Source organism: Vitis riparia, chromosome 9 (genome assembly GCF_004353265.1).
Source record: "Vitis riparia cultivar Riparia Gloire de Montpellier isolate 1030 chromosome 9, EGFV_Vit.rip_1.0, whole genome shotgun sequence".
Classification (NCBI taxonomy): Eukaryota; Viridiplantae; Streptophyta; class Magnoliopsida; order Vitales; family Vitaceae; genus Vitis; species Vitis riparia.
In genome coordinates, this window is record NC_048439.1 from 3285680 (window position 1) to 3302498 (window position 16819).

A 16819-nucleotide genomic window follows, 5' to 3' on the forward strand; every position below is an offset into this window, starting at 1 on the left:
GAGATTGTGGAGTATGCGTTTAGCAGCTTGCAGATGAGAAGTGGTAGGATGAGCCATGTATTGACAAACTCGATTCACTGCAAATGAGATTTCTGGTTTTGTGAGAGTGATGTACTGAAGAGCACCCACAAGACTGCAGTAGTGAGTAGCATCAAGAGCAGATAAAGGTTCTCCATCCACTGTTGATAACAATTTTCCCAAAGCACTAGGTGTGCTAGCAGATTTGGCCTTAAGAAGATCAGCACGCTCAAGTAGCTGATGTATATAGCGTTGTTGATTGAGATGAAGAACATGAGGAAGCCGGGTGACTTCAATGCCAAGGAAGTAGCTAATATCTCCAAGGTCTCGAAGAGCAAAATGGGAGCTAAGCTGAGAAATGATATGATGGACCTATGGTGGATAGCTGCCAGTAATGAGAATATCATCCACATAGATTAAGAGGATGATAATATCAGATGCAGAGTGGAAATAAAATAAAGATGCATTAACCCTTGAGCATTGGAATCCCAACTGTAAGAAAAATGAGTTGAGTTTGTGGAACCAGGCTCGATGCGCTTGTTTAAGGCCATAGAGAGCTTTCTGTAGATGACAAACATGAGTGGGACAAGAGCTATCTTCAAAGCCTGGAGGTTGCATCATGAACACCTGTTCTTGAAGATCTCCATTTAAAAAAGCATTATGGACATCTAGTTGTTTAATATGCCAGTTGGAAAATATAGCAATGGAGAGAACAAGCCTGATAGTGCAAGGCTTCACAATTGGACTGAATGTCTCAAAAAAATCAATGCCATAGGTTTGATGAAAACCTTGGGCAACCAGCCGAGTTTTGTACCTGTCAATGCTGCCATCAGGTTTATGTTTGAGTTTGAAGACCCATTTACACCCAATAATTTTGGCATTAGATAGAAGTGGCACCAAATACCAAGTTTGATTCTTCAATAGAGCCTGATATTCCTATTCCATAGCAAGTTTTCAGTTGGGGTCTTGAAGAGCCTATTTGACAGTACGTGGCTCAGCTATGAGTGAGGTAAGATAGGTCTTCTTCTTACAAATACCAAATTTGGATCTGGTAATCATAGGATGGCCAGAATTGGAGCTGTGGAATCCTGGAGTGGAGCAATAGAATTCTCAATTGCTTCATCCACAAATGGCACCTGAATGACCGGGGGTAAAGACAAAGAGCTGGCTGGAGGTGATGTGGGCAGATTCAGATGGGATAGCCGGAGGAGAGCTGGTTGTGGAGGGGAAGAGAACAAGAGATGGAGGAAAAGGAAATGTTGGAGTGACAGGAAAGTGAGATTATTGGTGGGAAGGAGAAACCAATGCCTGAAATGGAAATGTAGTCTCTGCAAAGACTACATGCTTAGAGATATACACTCTGCCAGTTGTAGGATTAAGGCAAAAATAACCCTTGTGAGATGTTGCATAACCAAGAAAGATACAGGGTGTGGACCGTGGTTGAAATTTGTTGGAGTTGAGATGTCTGAGGTGTGGATAACAAAGACAACCAAAGACTTTGAAATGGAAATAATCAGGTGGGTGTTTGTAAAGAAGAGAAAATGGGGAGTTGTAATTGAGCAAATGAGAAGACATGCAATTGATAAGGGTAACTGCTGTAGTGAAAGCATAGGACCAAAATTTGGATGGAAGGGTAGTTGTGTAAAGAAGAGTGAGCTAATAGATGAGGTAGGAAATTTGTAGAGTCCACGTTCAAGTTGGCCTTGGAGAAGACTCACTTTGGTATCCTTGTCCTTGACAAAAAATGAAGAAGGATGAAATTCAAGAATGGTATTATTATCAGTATAGAATTTCGACACACTGATGAGATTTGAAGTGAGTTGTGGAACATGAAGCACATTGTGTAAGACAAAGGGTTTAGCAGAAGTGTGGAGAAAGGAATGACCAACTTGGGTTATGGGTAGGGACTTACCATTGCCAACCATCACATAGTCAGTACCATTGTATGGGGTACCATTGTGGATATTAGCAGCCGTGTGGGAGAGATGGTGGGTGGTGCCTGAATCCAAAAACCAGGAGGGATCGATTATTGTTGAATCGGTTAGGGTGATATCCTTGAGGATGTTGCTGTCGTGAATATGGAAGAGTGTCAGGTCGTGGGGTTGGCATGAATGACTGAGGTGGTTTCTCTTGAGAGGGTTTGCTGGACTGTGACCTTCGTGGTCTATTATGAGTTGCAATATTGGCAATGAGGAGGTCTTCTTCAATAGTCATGGTTTGAAGATGCAGCCTCTGTTCATGAGTCAAAAGGATGCTATGTACCGCATGAAGCTGAAGGTCATCATCTCTAGCTGTGAGAAAAGCCACGATGGGGTTGTATTCAGCCCTTAGTCCACTTAGTAATTGAAGGATTTGATCATTTTCTGGCACTGGCTCTCCAATAGATGCTAGACTATCAGAGATGTGTTTGAGTTTTTGGATGTATTCCATCATGGTGAGAGGGCCTTTTTTGGTTGTTTGAAAAGCAAGTCTCAACTGCATTGTTCTTACTTTGGTGGAAGCAGAGAAGATTCGTTGGAGGGTTGTCCATGCTTCATGGGATGTTCGTAGCCCAACAATTTGGCCCATAACATCTGGGGTGAGAGAGGAGTAGATCCAACTCAGAATCATACGATCATATCTCCTCCAAATCAGAAAATCCGGGTTCACTTCACCGATGGATATTATTTTTGGAGGACATGGTCTCAGACATTCAATATGGTCCTCAAATCCATTAGCATATATCATATTTTCCATTTGTGTTTGCCAAAGGATATAGTTATCTCTATCTAGTTTGATAGGAAGAGAATGGTTCAGCATGCTTATGTTTAGGGTAGACGTTACCTAAGAAGAGACAATCTCCGGTGTGGTTTGTGTTGATGAAGCCATCGGAAACTAGGTACAATATGTTCTTGAAGCTTTCTTGAGGTGAGTAAGAAAAGCAAAAGGTAATCTGCAGATGACGTATATCTAAAGAAAGTTGCAGCAGAAAGAGTTGTTGGAGATTTCTTGATTGTCTTGCCGGGAGAGAAATCAAAAAAAGAAAATTCAGGAGCCTATGGCTTTAATACCATGAAAATGCTCAAGCACAGATTAGCAAGAATGAAGAATCTGTTTCTACTTTCACTTTTTACAGTAGACCAATGACTATATATATATATTACAGTATAACTAATCTAACCATCTAACCATCTATTGAACCACCTAACCATCTTCTAACTAATCATAACAGCATCTGTTAGAGAGGAGAAGAAGCAATTGCTAATGCGGGTGTTTGTCTATCAATTACCAACATCTAGCCTCCTGTCAATCCAACTACAACCTCTTTTCCTCAAACCAAACAAGCCCTAAAAGCAAAACCTAGCTTTTTAGCCTCCAAAACATCTTCAAACTCAAATAAGATGATAGTACCTCCCAACGAACACGATTGCAAGTCTCCTTCCAAACCTTGAGAATGTCAAGCTCAAAGTTTCAGTGAGTCCAAAACTGGCGCACGGTTTGAATGACAGTCCCACCTTCCCACTAGACACTTCTTAAGGGACTCCAAGTTACAAAAAAAACCCTCATTTGTCTCACTCTTAATCCACACTGCATCGCCCAAAAGCCTCTTACCTCTATTCAACACCTCTGCAAAGGACATAGACTCTAGCAAATTGCCACCTCTCTCTTCCTCCAAAGTTTAACTCACTCTTTAAACTCCTCCACTGGCCTAGACTCAGGGACAACCTCGATGCTTTTGAGTTTAGAGGCAAGGATCTTCCAAACCCCCTTGGAAAACATTACCTTCTGGGAGAACAAGATAGAACCTTTTCTACTCTGCACATAGCTGAACACAATAGGAATCTTCCAGCTTTGTTACTGCACAACTTCAGCTTGTAGTCCTTCCACCCTCATTCCACACCCTTCTAAAAGGCTCCTTCACTTTCACTAGAGAACAAAATTCCACACCCTCCAAAAACCTAGCAAGAACCTTTTCCCCAAATCTAATCCAAGAGGACAACCCCCCCTCCTCTCTACAATCTTTCCCACCCTCTTACCATTTACAAACTCCAACGAAATTTCAAAAGATTTGGAATCTACTCCAAACCAGCATCTTCCACCAAGAGAAACCTTCTTCACCTCTACTTCTTCCATCACCTTCCTTCCTTCATGAAAACTTTAATTGGCCATGGTTTGCCATCCCATCTTGTTTTCAATATCTTTCAATATTCCAAGAGGATTGTCAAATTTGGAATGATACACTTATAGACCTTTGGGTTGGAGAAGGGTTTTTAGATGAAGTTGACAGCTTACATGAAGCCCGTGAGAGCAAGGATATAGAATCATTGTAAGTCTAAAGTTTGCATGTCCATTTGAGGAAGGTCAACTTGAACATCATGTCAAGATGCATAATGTGATTCGTGACACGGCGTTGTGGATAGCTTCTGATATGATGGTAAGAAGAATGAAGTCTTGGTACAAGGAGGCATCATTTTGAGTGCTGCTAAAATAAAAAAATTGAAGGAGGTGCATAGGATATTGATATGGGATAACAGTTTTAAACTCACTGCACCCCATTTTCCCAATCTCTTTACTCGTCAAATCTGATGTGCCATAGATATTTCCCACTGGATTCTTTCCATTCATTCCAGTTATAAAAGTTCTGGACTTATCTCATTCTTGTCTAACTATGCTACCTGTGGGGATAGGTAAATTAGTTAGTTTACAGACAGGTACAAGGGAATTGCCAATGGAGCTCAAAGATTTGACGAATAAGGTGTTTGATACTTGATTCTACTAAGAATAATTCCTTCCCAGCTGATATCAAAGCTTTCATCATTGCAATTATTTAGTATGTGTATTAATGACAATTTTATCTTATATTCAAGGTGAAGACCCACTAAATGAGTTAGATTGCTTAGAACACATAGATGAGATCATCACGATAACTAGTCTTCTATCCATTCAAAAGTTAACGACTCTTGGAAGTTGCAAGGGGGTCTAAGATGGCTACTACTTGGATGCTGTGAAGGTTTGACCACACTCAAACTGTCATCCTCACTAAAAAGAATGGAGAATTTAATTAGTGTCTTGTAATACTTTGGAAAAGATAGAAGCTGATCGGGAAAATGAAGGCAGGGAGGGGCCCATCCCAGATAATATCAGATACTTAAAGTTCCACAACCTTCTCAGAGTAACAATTCAGTTTTGCTCAGAGTTGTTGGATTTGACATGGCTTATTTATGCTCCAAGCCATCAGGAGCTCTGTCAACGAGGGTGCTCATCAATTGAACAAGTTATGCATGATGACCATGAAGTTTCAGATAAGAAAAGCATATTCTCAAGACTCACAGCTCTAACTTTGAGGAATCTACCAAACCTAAAGAGCATCTAGGTGTGGGCCTGGCCATTTCCTTCCTTGAAACAGATCCATGTGACAGGTTGCCCAAATCTGAGGAAGCTGCCATTGGATTCCAACAGCTCAACCAGTACCTTAAAGCAAGTTGCAGGGGAATCAAGCTGGTGGGAGGAATTGTAGTGGGAGGATGAATCCTTAAACCAACTTTCACTCGGTATATTGTATTTGACATTGATCTGGCTTAACAGCATGGTGATTGAAGCTGCGAGAGTCATATCACGGTGATTGTAGTCCTTGACACCCAATTACTCTCTCCAGAGATGCTCTCCCTCACAATCACAAAGGTATCTCTTATTTTGTTTTCCTTCTGGTTGATCGATTGGAGAAATTTCAAATGCGTGTGTATTTGGTCTTCAAGTTCTTCCTAGACGAATGCCATTATGTGTATATGTTTCATCATCTAAGTTATGTTTAGGTAGTAAGATTTTTCCTTTTTATTATGGAGTTGATATTATCAATCATTATTTGGGAATTGGTGCATTTTTAAGTGAATAAGATTTTTCTTTTTCATTGCTGGTTACTTAGATTGTAAACAATTGTTCTGGAATGGATTCTCTGTCTTTTTTTGCCTTTTTCATAATCATTTTCTCAATTTTCACCATAGAATAACTGAACCAACCAGTATAGAATCTGGAATAATTATAAGAAACAATGAAGAACAAATATATAGACTTAAATAAGATGGTAACTTCAATAAAAAAATTTTGATTCATCACTGATTACGTTACAGACAACATGTGTAATACTGTAAATAAAAACCACTTCACCCGATCCATCTCATAGACTCTTACGAGTATTGTCTAGTCCATCCTCCACAGCCCACCCTCAGAAACCAAGATGTAGTAGAACACCAACAAAAGTTGAGCCACCTGGCTTGGCTTCATTCCATATTATCTCGTCTTGGAAACATTGTAAATTCTTCTTCTCCTGGCTCATTTTCAGCAGTATGCAGATCATCCTATTCTAAGAATTCAAGTTTCAGTCCAGCATTTCTTCAAACACTCGGCCAGCGCTTCTGGCATCATCCAGTTCACTATTTGTTGAAGACGATAGTTTACTGATTTCAAGGCAACCCCGCAGTTCCTGGGTGGAGCTCCGAGAAAGCTGGGAGGTCAGTCTGTAGAAATACTTCTCTAATGATACAATCTGCGTTACATATAAATATTTGTACCAACAAGGTATATATAAATATAGCTTTCCAATTCCGAATAGAAAAAATGAAATTCTATCCAGTTATAGCAGATAAAAGTGAACATGAAGACGCATGGGACATTTGGAAATTTGTCCAAAAACAAGGAGGAAAAAAAAAGAAAGAAAGAAAGAGAGAATACCTGAGAGAGTAGTAGGGTGGGAGAAGGAAGGGGAGCGATCTCCACCATCCTCTCATTTCTTCACATGATGGTCTCTTCGAGATAGGGATTGAAAGTGTGCTTCGTGGTTTCATCATCCCATTGCAACCCCTCCCACCACTCTGATTCTCCTCTAATCGTCTTTAAACTGCTTCTTGCACTGTTTGAATCAAATGGCAGCTTCCTTAGGTTTGGGCATTTTTTCACCCAGAGATTCGTCAGGGAAGGAAATGTCAAGGCTCGTCCACTGATGCTCTCTAGATTTGGTAGATTACTCAAGCTCAGAATTTTGAGTCTTGAGAATATGCCAAAATTTTCTGAGACTACACTCGTGTCACCTATCACTTCTTTCATGGAATCACATTCACCTGCTTCAAGATCTTCAAGACTTGGTATGTAAATAAGCCATGTCAAATCCAAAACCTTTGGAAGTTGATGAACACGTACACTTCGGAGGCAGTAGAAATTCGAGTTTGGTATATAATCTGCAACAAATCCTTGTTGACCCCTCTCATTTTTCAAATCTACTTTTATGTCTTGCAACTCCCCACAACTATATATTCTAAGGAATTGTAGATGTTTCATTCTTGGAAATTGGAGTAAGGTCATGCCTTCCAAGTTCCTAAAGCCTGTATACCTCATAGCATTCTGTAATTTTTGGGAGCTCAATAACATTTTGAAAGACATAGCACCAGAGATGGGCAACGAGACCCAATTTATGTGTTTCAACCCTTCCAACTCCTCCAATAATGCTTTGCTATCCTCCCATAAATAAATCGTTTTGCGGTCCTCCTGTGAACAATTGTCTTCCTCCTCTTTGGGTGAATAATAAGCTTTATTGTCCATCAAATTATTAGGTCGTATGCTAAAATATCTCATCATTGAGAGATTTGATATTACTTCCTTGGAAATCATTTTAAGATATGGCATATTAGCTAGTACTAGATATCTTATTCTTTTCAATGTTTTAAGCTCTGTAGACAATTCTCTTAATTTTGTATTGGACAAGTTGAGATATTGTAGAGTAACTAATCTACCAATTCCAACAGGTAATTCGATTATTTTAGTACGTGACAAATCCAAAATTTTTATAACCGGCATGAAATGGAATAATCCACTCGGAAGTGTCTCCAAGACTTGATTCCTAAAAATTAAAGTCGAAAGGTTAGGAAATGATGGTGGTGTAGTGAGTTCTTTCAGGCTACTAGTGGACAGGAACATCCGTTGTGCCCCTTTCCACTTTGAAACTTGGTGAGCTTCCACGGTATCAACTTCTTCTACCAAGATTCCGTTCTTATTGCCACTATATTTTGAAGCTAACCATAAAGCCATATCACGGATAACATCATGCATTTTAACTTGATCATATTCATCACTCTCGAAGAGGCATGCCGTCTTTAGATGCTCAATGATGTGGTGCCCTTGGTTAAATGCTTCATCCATGCTAGCAAATCCATCCAAAAACCCTTCTGCCATCCAGAGGAGTATAAGAATTTTATCCCCAATTGCATAATCCTCTGGGAATATAGCAAGATATAAAAAACAAGCCTTGATGTTGTCATTTTGCAGGTTATCATAACTGAATTTTAGGATCGGAAATACATGATCTCCCATATATACCTGAAAACATTGATGGATAAGTCTTCAACATTTGTATTGCTTGCTCCCATTCTTGTGGTGTGTTCTTGCCAGCCATAGCTCGCCCAATAGTGACCAGTGCAAGTGGTAAACCTTTGCACTCTTCAGCTGCAATTTCAGCAAGTTGTGGTATATCCGGATGCGAATTTAGAGTAGTCTCTCCAACCTTCTTCTTGAACAAATTAATAGCCTCATCTTGTGTCAAACACTCCACCTTAATGCTTTTTTGAGCTTCTATATCACGACAAACATCCAGAGATCGGGTTGTTAATATTACTTTGGACTTGTTTTGGGAATCAGGAGAAGGAACACCCACCTTATGGAGATCAAGCCGCTCCCATACATCATCCAGCAACATCACGAACCTTTTTGCCTTCAAGACATTGAAAATTTCTACTGCTTTTTCATCCTCGCTTCTATTTCTCCATATGTCATCAGGGATCTTTAATTTATTTCGAATGACTTCTTGCACTTTTCCCACACTTGCGGGCCTGGATACTACAACCCAAATGGCTACTTCAAAGTCATTGCCTGTTTTGAAGAACTCATTATTCACTTTGGTCATGAGGGTAGTTTTCCCGGCACCCCCCATACCATACAATCCAATAATTCCCAGTTGTTCATCTTGGATGCATCTGCAAACCTCTGCATACATCCGATCCAATCCCACAGTCTTCTCAATTGGCCGCTCATCCACCGCAGCTCTAGGCAGCCTATCAGCCACATCGCTGAAACACCCTTTGCTCCTCAGTTCAGTGACGGCACCAAGCTTTTTACTTGCTATCTTCCCGATCTTGTAGCTTGACCGGCAGTTCTTGGGACAGCAGGTTCCGAGGCATTTCTGCTGGATTTCCTGATCACCTTTCTGCAGTATCTCCCTCACTTCGTTTTCCAAGACTTGTACTCTGTGGAGCCACCCATCCACTTCATGTGTCCGTCTCATCTCGCGGTCTTCCTCAGCACGATCCACCTTATTCTTCACATCTTCAGCTACGTTCTTCAGCTCCTCAATGGCGTTTCTCAAAGATTCAAGGGTTTCTTGGAGATCGGTGAGATAAGCTGCACGTTTGGCAGTGCAATCCCATAAATGAGAGGCAACATCAAGGATTGGGCTCACACAATCCATGGCTTGTAGGAGATTACAGAAACAATACTCAGAAATTCAAGGAAGAAAGAAAAAAAAGAGAAGAGAACCGGTGATGAGTTGCAGAGAGGTGAGATTGAAGACTCGTTGAAATTTGTTTACAAAAGCAAAGTATCTAGTGCGGGGCCACGTCATTTAAGAATTCAGCCTTATCATATGGCCCTGCACAAATAAATTTTGGACCCACGTCTTAAGGGGATTTTGATAAAAAAATAAAGTAATTCTAAAAAAGAAATTTCGAAAAAATGTATTAAAAAAATCTTCCCAAATCTATGACAAGAGGAGGAATCCATTAAAAAGATAATTTCAACCGAATATTAAAGTTAACCTTTGAAAAAACTGAAGTTATTGTTTCAATATCTTAAATAATGTTCTAGATTTTGGAAATAATTTTAAAACTCTTATATTTTTAATGAATACTTTTTAAAGCTTTTAGTTGAATTTCCTTTTACTCGATCTCATTTTCTTGCATTCAATTTGAAATGCGTGTGAGATTTTATCATCCTATTTTAGTAAGTGACAACTCTTTTATATATTATGTGACATTTTTCAATAATGCAGTGGAAAGTAAGACCAATTTATGTAAAGCCAATGATTTTATGTGGGATATTCACACAAAGATACCAGCTCTTTCTTGATAAAGGTGTTAAATGATTAATTTCACAACTCATTTGTGAAATTTTCATCTCTTCTAATATTGTTGAACTAAGATGGTGATTTTATCTCAAATGTGTTAACCTATTTCCCCAAACTTTATCTTGTGGAAGTCTAGGGAGACCTTGTAATCACATTAATTGTTAATAATGGATTAAATTTTCTTTGAGTTTTTATCTTCTCTAGGAGGATTTTTGGTGTTCCTTGTTGGTATTTTGAAATAGATATTGCTAATTATTGTTACTTTTATTGTTCGGTATTATCATGGAAGAATTTGGCTTGTGTAGGTGAAGTTATATTCCTCTATTTGTCTTTCTTAACTATCCTTATATGTGTTCAATAAGGATAGTTATATCCTTATTGAAGTTAAATCCGATTCGATTTTTAAAACATCGAGAAAAATTACAATATTTGGATTCACATGCAAAAGTCAAGTAACTCTTTTTAACTCTTTTTAATCCAAGAACATAATGTCCTTGCATTTCTAATTTACGAAAAAAAAAAAAAACATAGATAAAGTTGAATGGAGTGAAGGTAAGCAGTGGTGGATAATAATAAGAGATAATAAGAGATTCAGCATGTTGGAAAGGTTTTCTAAAATAGTTCTTAAAAAAAATGTTCTGAGAGAAACAAGTTTGTATGATAATTTAAAATTTTCTCTACTTATTTTTTATATTTTCAAATATTTCTTAAAAATAATTTTTATCTTTAATGTTTTATTTTCAGTCAATTAAATGTTTTTAGAATTAGACCGGTCATTGAATTGAAAAAGTTACTGATTCACAATTCAATAGTTGGATTGGTGGTCAAACCGCGATCAAACAGATAATATAATAAATATATAATTTATATATTATTAAAATTAAAAATAATTATAAAAATTAAAATATGTATAAATAAATTAAAAATCAATAATATTATTTTTCACCTTTGATATTATCAAATTAAATATGCATAAATATAAAAATATTAATATTTTAAATTTTATTAAACGCTATATGTATAATATTTAAATGTAAATATATTCAAAATGAAAGAAAATTCAATTATTTTATTTAATATTATAAATTTTTTAGCAAATAATATATTTTATTTGTTTGTCGTATTAAGCATAAAATGGTTTGGAGTTGAGAGTGCCCTCAGTCTTTTCCTTAACCTTGAGATCCAAGGTTCAGGTCCTGTTGGGTGGGTGTGGGTTTTTTGCGACTATTGTACAACATTTTTATCCACATGAAATCATGTCCTGATGGGCTCAAGTTGCTTAAGGTAAGGTGGGCTAACAAATATGGGCTGTGCAGCGGCGGTTCAATATAGGGACTACTAGTGGTTGAACCGGTTTTCAAAACCATGGTCATTTCTCATATTTGTAAAATTATTTTCTAAAATAGTTATTAAAAAAATAAGTGGAAAGAACAAAAATAATTTAAATATATTCTAAAAAAATATCATATTTTCAAAACCCTATTATAAGAATTTTTTTATTCTAAAAAGCAATCTCAAACATAATGTTTATGTCTCATCTATGCCTCTTATTTCATACAAGCAAAAATAAAATCTCATTTTCTATTGTAACATGCAAAAAACAAGTTCCTTACCATGTTTTTATAAAAACATATCTTGAAAATGGGTTATTTTTAAAAAAATATTAAAATATTATTTTCCACATTTTTAAAAATTCAACCACCTCAATAATTGAAAATAATAGCATATCTTATTTCATTGGTTCTATTTTTCAAAAGGAAAAATATTTTTACTTAAAACTTCTTTTATGTTATCACACATGAGGAAAAGTAAAAAATTATTAATTAAATAAAAATAAAGAAACACTTTTTTTTTTTTGCTCTAAACTTATCAAATTATTTTTCAAGGAGAATCTTAACCGTTATTTATTTATTTTTATTTTTATCTTTAAAATGAAATATTAAAAAGGTTTCCAAAGTTTTGTTAAAAAAAAAAAAAAAACTTATATGGATAGAATGGTTTTAAAAAAAATATGGCAATTAAAATTTTAATAACCGTAAAAGTAAAAAAAAAAAAAAAGTCCTTAGTTATTGAATGCAAATTTTTATTGTAATTAGAATATTAAAGCCTGTATATTCTAACTTTGGACAAGAAAAATCAAAGGTAAAGTTATCCCAACTTTCTAGTATTCCAAGTTGTTGTTTTCTAACATGAGTTCTAATATGTTTATTTGTTTTTAGATTAAAATGATTAATTATTTACTAAAGTAAATGAAATCCTAATTTAAATAAATATGGATAAAAAACCAATAAAGATTTTATAAAATATTTAATGAAATAAATCAAATAAAAAAAATAATGTTATGGAGAGTTTCACAATCCAATGTTAAATCCAAGACAGTATTATAAAATTTAGGGTATAGGATTAATTATCTTCTACACTCTCAAATAGATACACCACCTTTAGATCCTCATTGATATTGTACCCCTGGTCCCATGCTTCATGTTGTCAAATTCATTGAAAAACCACTCTCCAATCCAAAGGTTTATAAGATCATCATTCATAATTTCATAATCCTCTTGAAATATAGCAAGATATAGTAAACAAGTCTTGATGGTGTCATTTTTCAAGCTATCATAACTGAATTTCAGAAGCCGATATACATGATCTCCCATACCTGAAAATTTTGATGGATAAGTCTCCAACATTTGTATCGCTCGCTTCCATTCTTATACTCTGTTCTTGCCAGCCATAGCTTGCCCAATAGTAACAAGTGCAAGTGGTAAAACTTGGCTCTCTATGGCAGCTATTTCATCGAGTTGCAGTATATCTGGATGTGAATTTAGAGTACGTAGTCACTCCAACCTTCTTCTTGAACAAATTAATAGCCTCATCTGGTGTCAAACGCTCCACCTTAATACTTTTGTGAGCATCCGTATTGTGGTAATTAAACATCTAGAGACCGGGTTGTTAATATCACTGTGGACTTGGGAATTTGGAGAAGGAACCCCCAACTTTTGGAGATCAAGCTGCTCCCATACATCATCTAGCAACATCACGAACTTTTTTATTTTCCTATTGCTTTTTCATCCTCAGTTCTGTTTCTCCATTTATGATCCGGGATGTCTCACTTGTTGCGAATGACTTCTTGTACTTCTCCCACACTTGCAGGCCTGGACACTACAACCCAAATGGAGACTTCAAAGTCCTTGCTTGCTTTGATGAACTCATTATTCAATTTGGTCATGAGGGTAGTTTTTCTGGCACCCCCATTCCATACAATCCAGTAATTCCGAGTTGTTCATCTTGGATGCATTTGCAAACCTCAGCATACATCAGATCTAAGCCACGGTCATCTCCATCAGCCTCTCATCTACTAGAGCTTGAGGTAACCTATGAGCCACAACATCAAAATGTTCTTTCTTCCTTAATTTAGTCCCTGCACTGTCTTTTTACTTGCGTTCTTCCCGATCTTGTAGCTGTACCTGCAGTTTCTGGGGCAACAAATTCCAGGGCATTTCTTTTGGATCTCTTGATCCCATTCTGCAGCATCTCATTGACTTGTATTTCCATGACTTGTACACCATGGAGCCATCCATCCACTTCATTTGTGCACCTCATTTGTCGTTGCTCTTCAAGTTCGACTCTTCTTTCACATCATCATGTACATTCTTCAGCACTGGCGCTATATGCCCAGCAAACATTGTTGAGGCCTTGCGTCCCAATGATCCACGTAGCTGCCAAGTGGACGCACGCTTTCAACCAAGATAGAGTTCTAGTTCAGTTGTTCCTGCAAAAGATGTCCGGACAGGATGTCCGGACACACCCTCCGATGGTTTTGTTAGCCATGGCTCAGGAGATTAAGCTGTTGGGCTTTTTCAGGGATAGCAAGCTTACCTTCCTCCTTGTGTGAAGGCCCTTTTATATAGTGTCAGAAGCTCTGACTCCCTCTTTAATGGTGGGAAGACTTTTTGGCTCGTCATGATGCCTCTAGGTAGTGGCAGGGCCATCATCACCCTACCGGCGGCTGTCAGAGATCGTGGGAGGCGGTGATTGCATCGCCTCACTCTTTAAATAGCAGACCGAGCCCCTCACTCTTGCATTTTTTCTTCTGCATTTTCTGCTGGTAGTGCTTTCTCTTCAGCCTTCTGCGTATCTTCATCTGTGAGTGAGGTTCTAGGGTTTCTACTAGCAATACTTGTGTCGTGACGGTGATTGCATCGCTGACTTTATTTCCATTTTCCCAGTTTACGCTCGGTACGTTCTCTATTCCTGTCTTCTCCTCATTGTGTTTGTTTTGCGGTTGCTTCTGGCTTGTTGGGCAAATTACTTGCGACTGGGGGTCGGTATTGGTTTTTAGGGCTTTTTCGAGGGATTTTGGTTGTGTTTTGGGTGCGTTAGGGTTTCTGTTGCCCTCCTGCACCTTTTGTGGGTTGCCGATCCTTCTTTGGGGTAGAGTCAAGGGTTAGGATGGGGATGCTGGTTATGTTAGGTTTTCTGGGCGTTTTTGTTGTTAGAGTTGTGGGGCCGGATCCTTGTTTTTTACTGTTGGCATTCTGCCATGCAGGTTCCTTTTCAACCCCACTCTAAAAAATGTCTGCGAAAAAGGACGTTGCATCGTCTAGCGCGGCCGGGCAGAGCGGCAAAGATATGTCCGGAGAGGTCCATGTGGAAAAATCTGTGGACAAGCTGAACGTGAGGGAGTTCTGTGAACGCTTTTGCATCCCGAATGGCGTGTCCGTTCAGCTTGTGGATGGAGAGGCCGTGTCCACTGAGAAATCTGCGGACAACGCCATCTACTTCACCAAGGAGCAATTCAATGCTGGGCTACGGTTCCCCCTCCTATCATTGTTCAAAGAATTTCTTCACTTCACCCAGATCCCCCCGGCCTACATCCATCCGAACATAGTTCGGGTGCTGATGGGGTGCAGCATTCTGAGTATGTTGTTCAACCTGGACCTTTCACTGTTGGAGGTCATTTTCATCTACTCCATCAAGAAGGGGAAAACTGACCTTTTCAGCCTGGCTGCCCGCCTGCCTTCCCTCCAATTGGTGACTCATCTTCCGGATTCGACGAAAGGAGGAGCCAAGGGGCATGTATTAGTCCGGGTGTCTGGGCTGGGCTATTGGAGCATCCAGAGAGACCGTTTTCCCCAAATCGTTCGCTGGTGCTTCCGGGTAAGGCAGCTTGTGGGGTTTGTCCGACGTTCGTCTGTTGTTCTTCTTATTTTGGGGTTATCAGATGGCTAACATCTTTGGTTGCTGATAATGCAGGTACGGACAAAGAGGGGTCGCGTAGTCGAATGGGTGGAAAAAGAGTCCTTCGACTATTGAACAAGCTATTTGAGATTACTGCAGCTGAGAGGCATCATCAGACGCTGCTTACTGCGCGAAACTTGCTGGCCGTTGTCTGGGAGTCCCAGGCGTACATCACCAATATTCTCCCTAGGAAGTTGCCAAAAAAGGTAGTGCCTGGGGAGCATTTCGTTCTTAAAGATCTCTCATTCTACGTGGAGGCGCGCAAGGCAGACGCCCAGGCACACAAAACACTTCTCAACGAACGGGAGGAAAGAAGGTAAGAGGGAACTTTGCGGAGGGCCCTTGGTGATAAACGCTCCGCGTCCTTTCCTCCCGCTGGCGCCCCAGCGGGAAAGAAGAAGAAGGTTCCCACAAAGGGAATAGTAATAAAATCTCCAGCTCCCACAAAGGGAATAGTAATAAGATCTCCAGCTCCCTCCGACTTGCCCTCTGTTTCAAGCGATTCTGTACGTATCCCTGGTCAAAACGGATCAGGGCCTTCAATGCCAGCGGCTGAACGGTTGGCTCTTCTGGTTGAGGAACAACCTCAGTGTATCAGCCTGGCTCTCCCCATCCGGATGCGGATGTAGCCAGGGCCTCTTGCGCTGAAATGTTGCCTCCTACGACGCCTCCAATGGAAGAAACGGGGGCTGAAAGGCAGGGTTTGCCCCCTTGTGAGCCGAGCTCCCTTGCACTTGTACCAGTGAAGGGGCCAGCTACGGGGAGGTCTCGTCCGGTCCGCGATTTAAAGTCCGGCATCAGCTGGCGGCTTTAGGATCGTATTCTAGAAACCATTGAAGTCAGCTGCTCATCCGCCCAGGAGGATCATCCGGAGGGAAGTGAGACAGATATGGCAGAAGAGAACCCAACCGACCCGATGTTGGTCCCGGATGAGGGTTTGCCCGAAGAGATCCAGTCGGCCGTGAATGATGGGGGCCCGGATCCAGGGGAGGAGTCACACCATAACGCCTCTTTAGGAGTGAATCCAGTTGATGATGCGGCTTGCACCTCCGCTAGCCTTTTCAGCTATGCGGAGTTGGGAGAGATGCTGAAACAGATTCCTCCCGGCTCAGATGTTGCTCTGCCTTCAGCGAAGATGTTTGAAGTGGTGGAAATGGTATAACTTATTCCTCTTGATTTTTCTTGTCATACTGGTGTGTTTTTCACACGGCTGGTAATTGAACTTGTTGTTGTGGGTTTTTTTGCAGTTGGTGAGCGGTATTCGCGGCATGGTTCAACAACGCGATCTTTTTTCAGACCTGCTGCGGATTGCCGATTATATGAAGGCCTTCGTCTCCCAGCGCATGAACGGTGAAGAGGAATTGCGCTCGAGATTGGAGTAGGCCGAAGCCAGCTTATCCACTGCCCGGAGAGACTCTG

General features: G+C 39.6%; 1 protein-coding gene and 1 long non-coding RNA gene across 2 annotated transcripts; both read right to left on the reverse strand.

Annotated features, from left to right (window-relative positions):
- Positions 1–6084: 6084 nt before the first annotated feature.
- LOC117922770 lies at positions 6085–7373 on the reverse strand. The gene is made up of 2 exons (XR_004652542.1): positions 6727–7373; positions 6085–6541 (listed from the first exon to the last, which is right to left on the reverse strand). It is a non-coding gene; the product is annotated as an uncharacterized LOC117922770 (long non-coding RNA).
- Positions 7374–8570: 1197 nt separating this feature from the next.
- LOC117922523 (probable disease resistance protein At1g61190) lies at positions 8571–9528 on the reverse strand. Its single transcript, XM_034840655.1, has 2 exons — positions 8699–9528; positions 8571–8616 (listed from the first exon to the last, which is right to left on the reverse strand). Exons 1-2 carry the CDS (start codon positions 9506–9508, stop codon positions 8584–8586), a joined length of 843 nt encoding a protein of 280 aa, XP_034696546.1. The 5' UTR covers positions 9509–9528; the 3' UTR covers positions 8571–8583.
- Positions 9529–16819: the final 7291 nt, after the last annotated feature.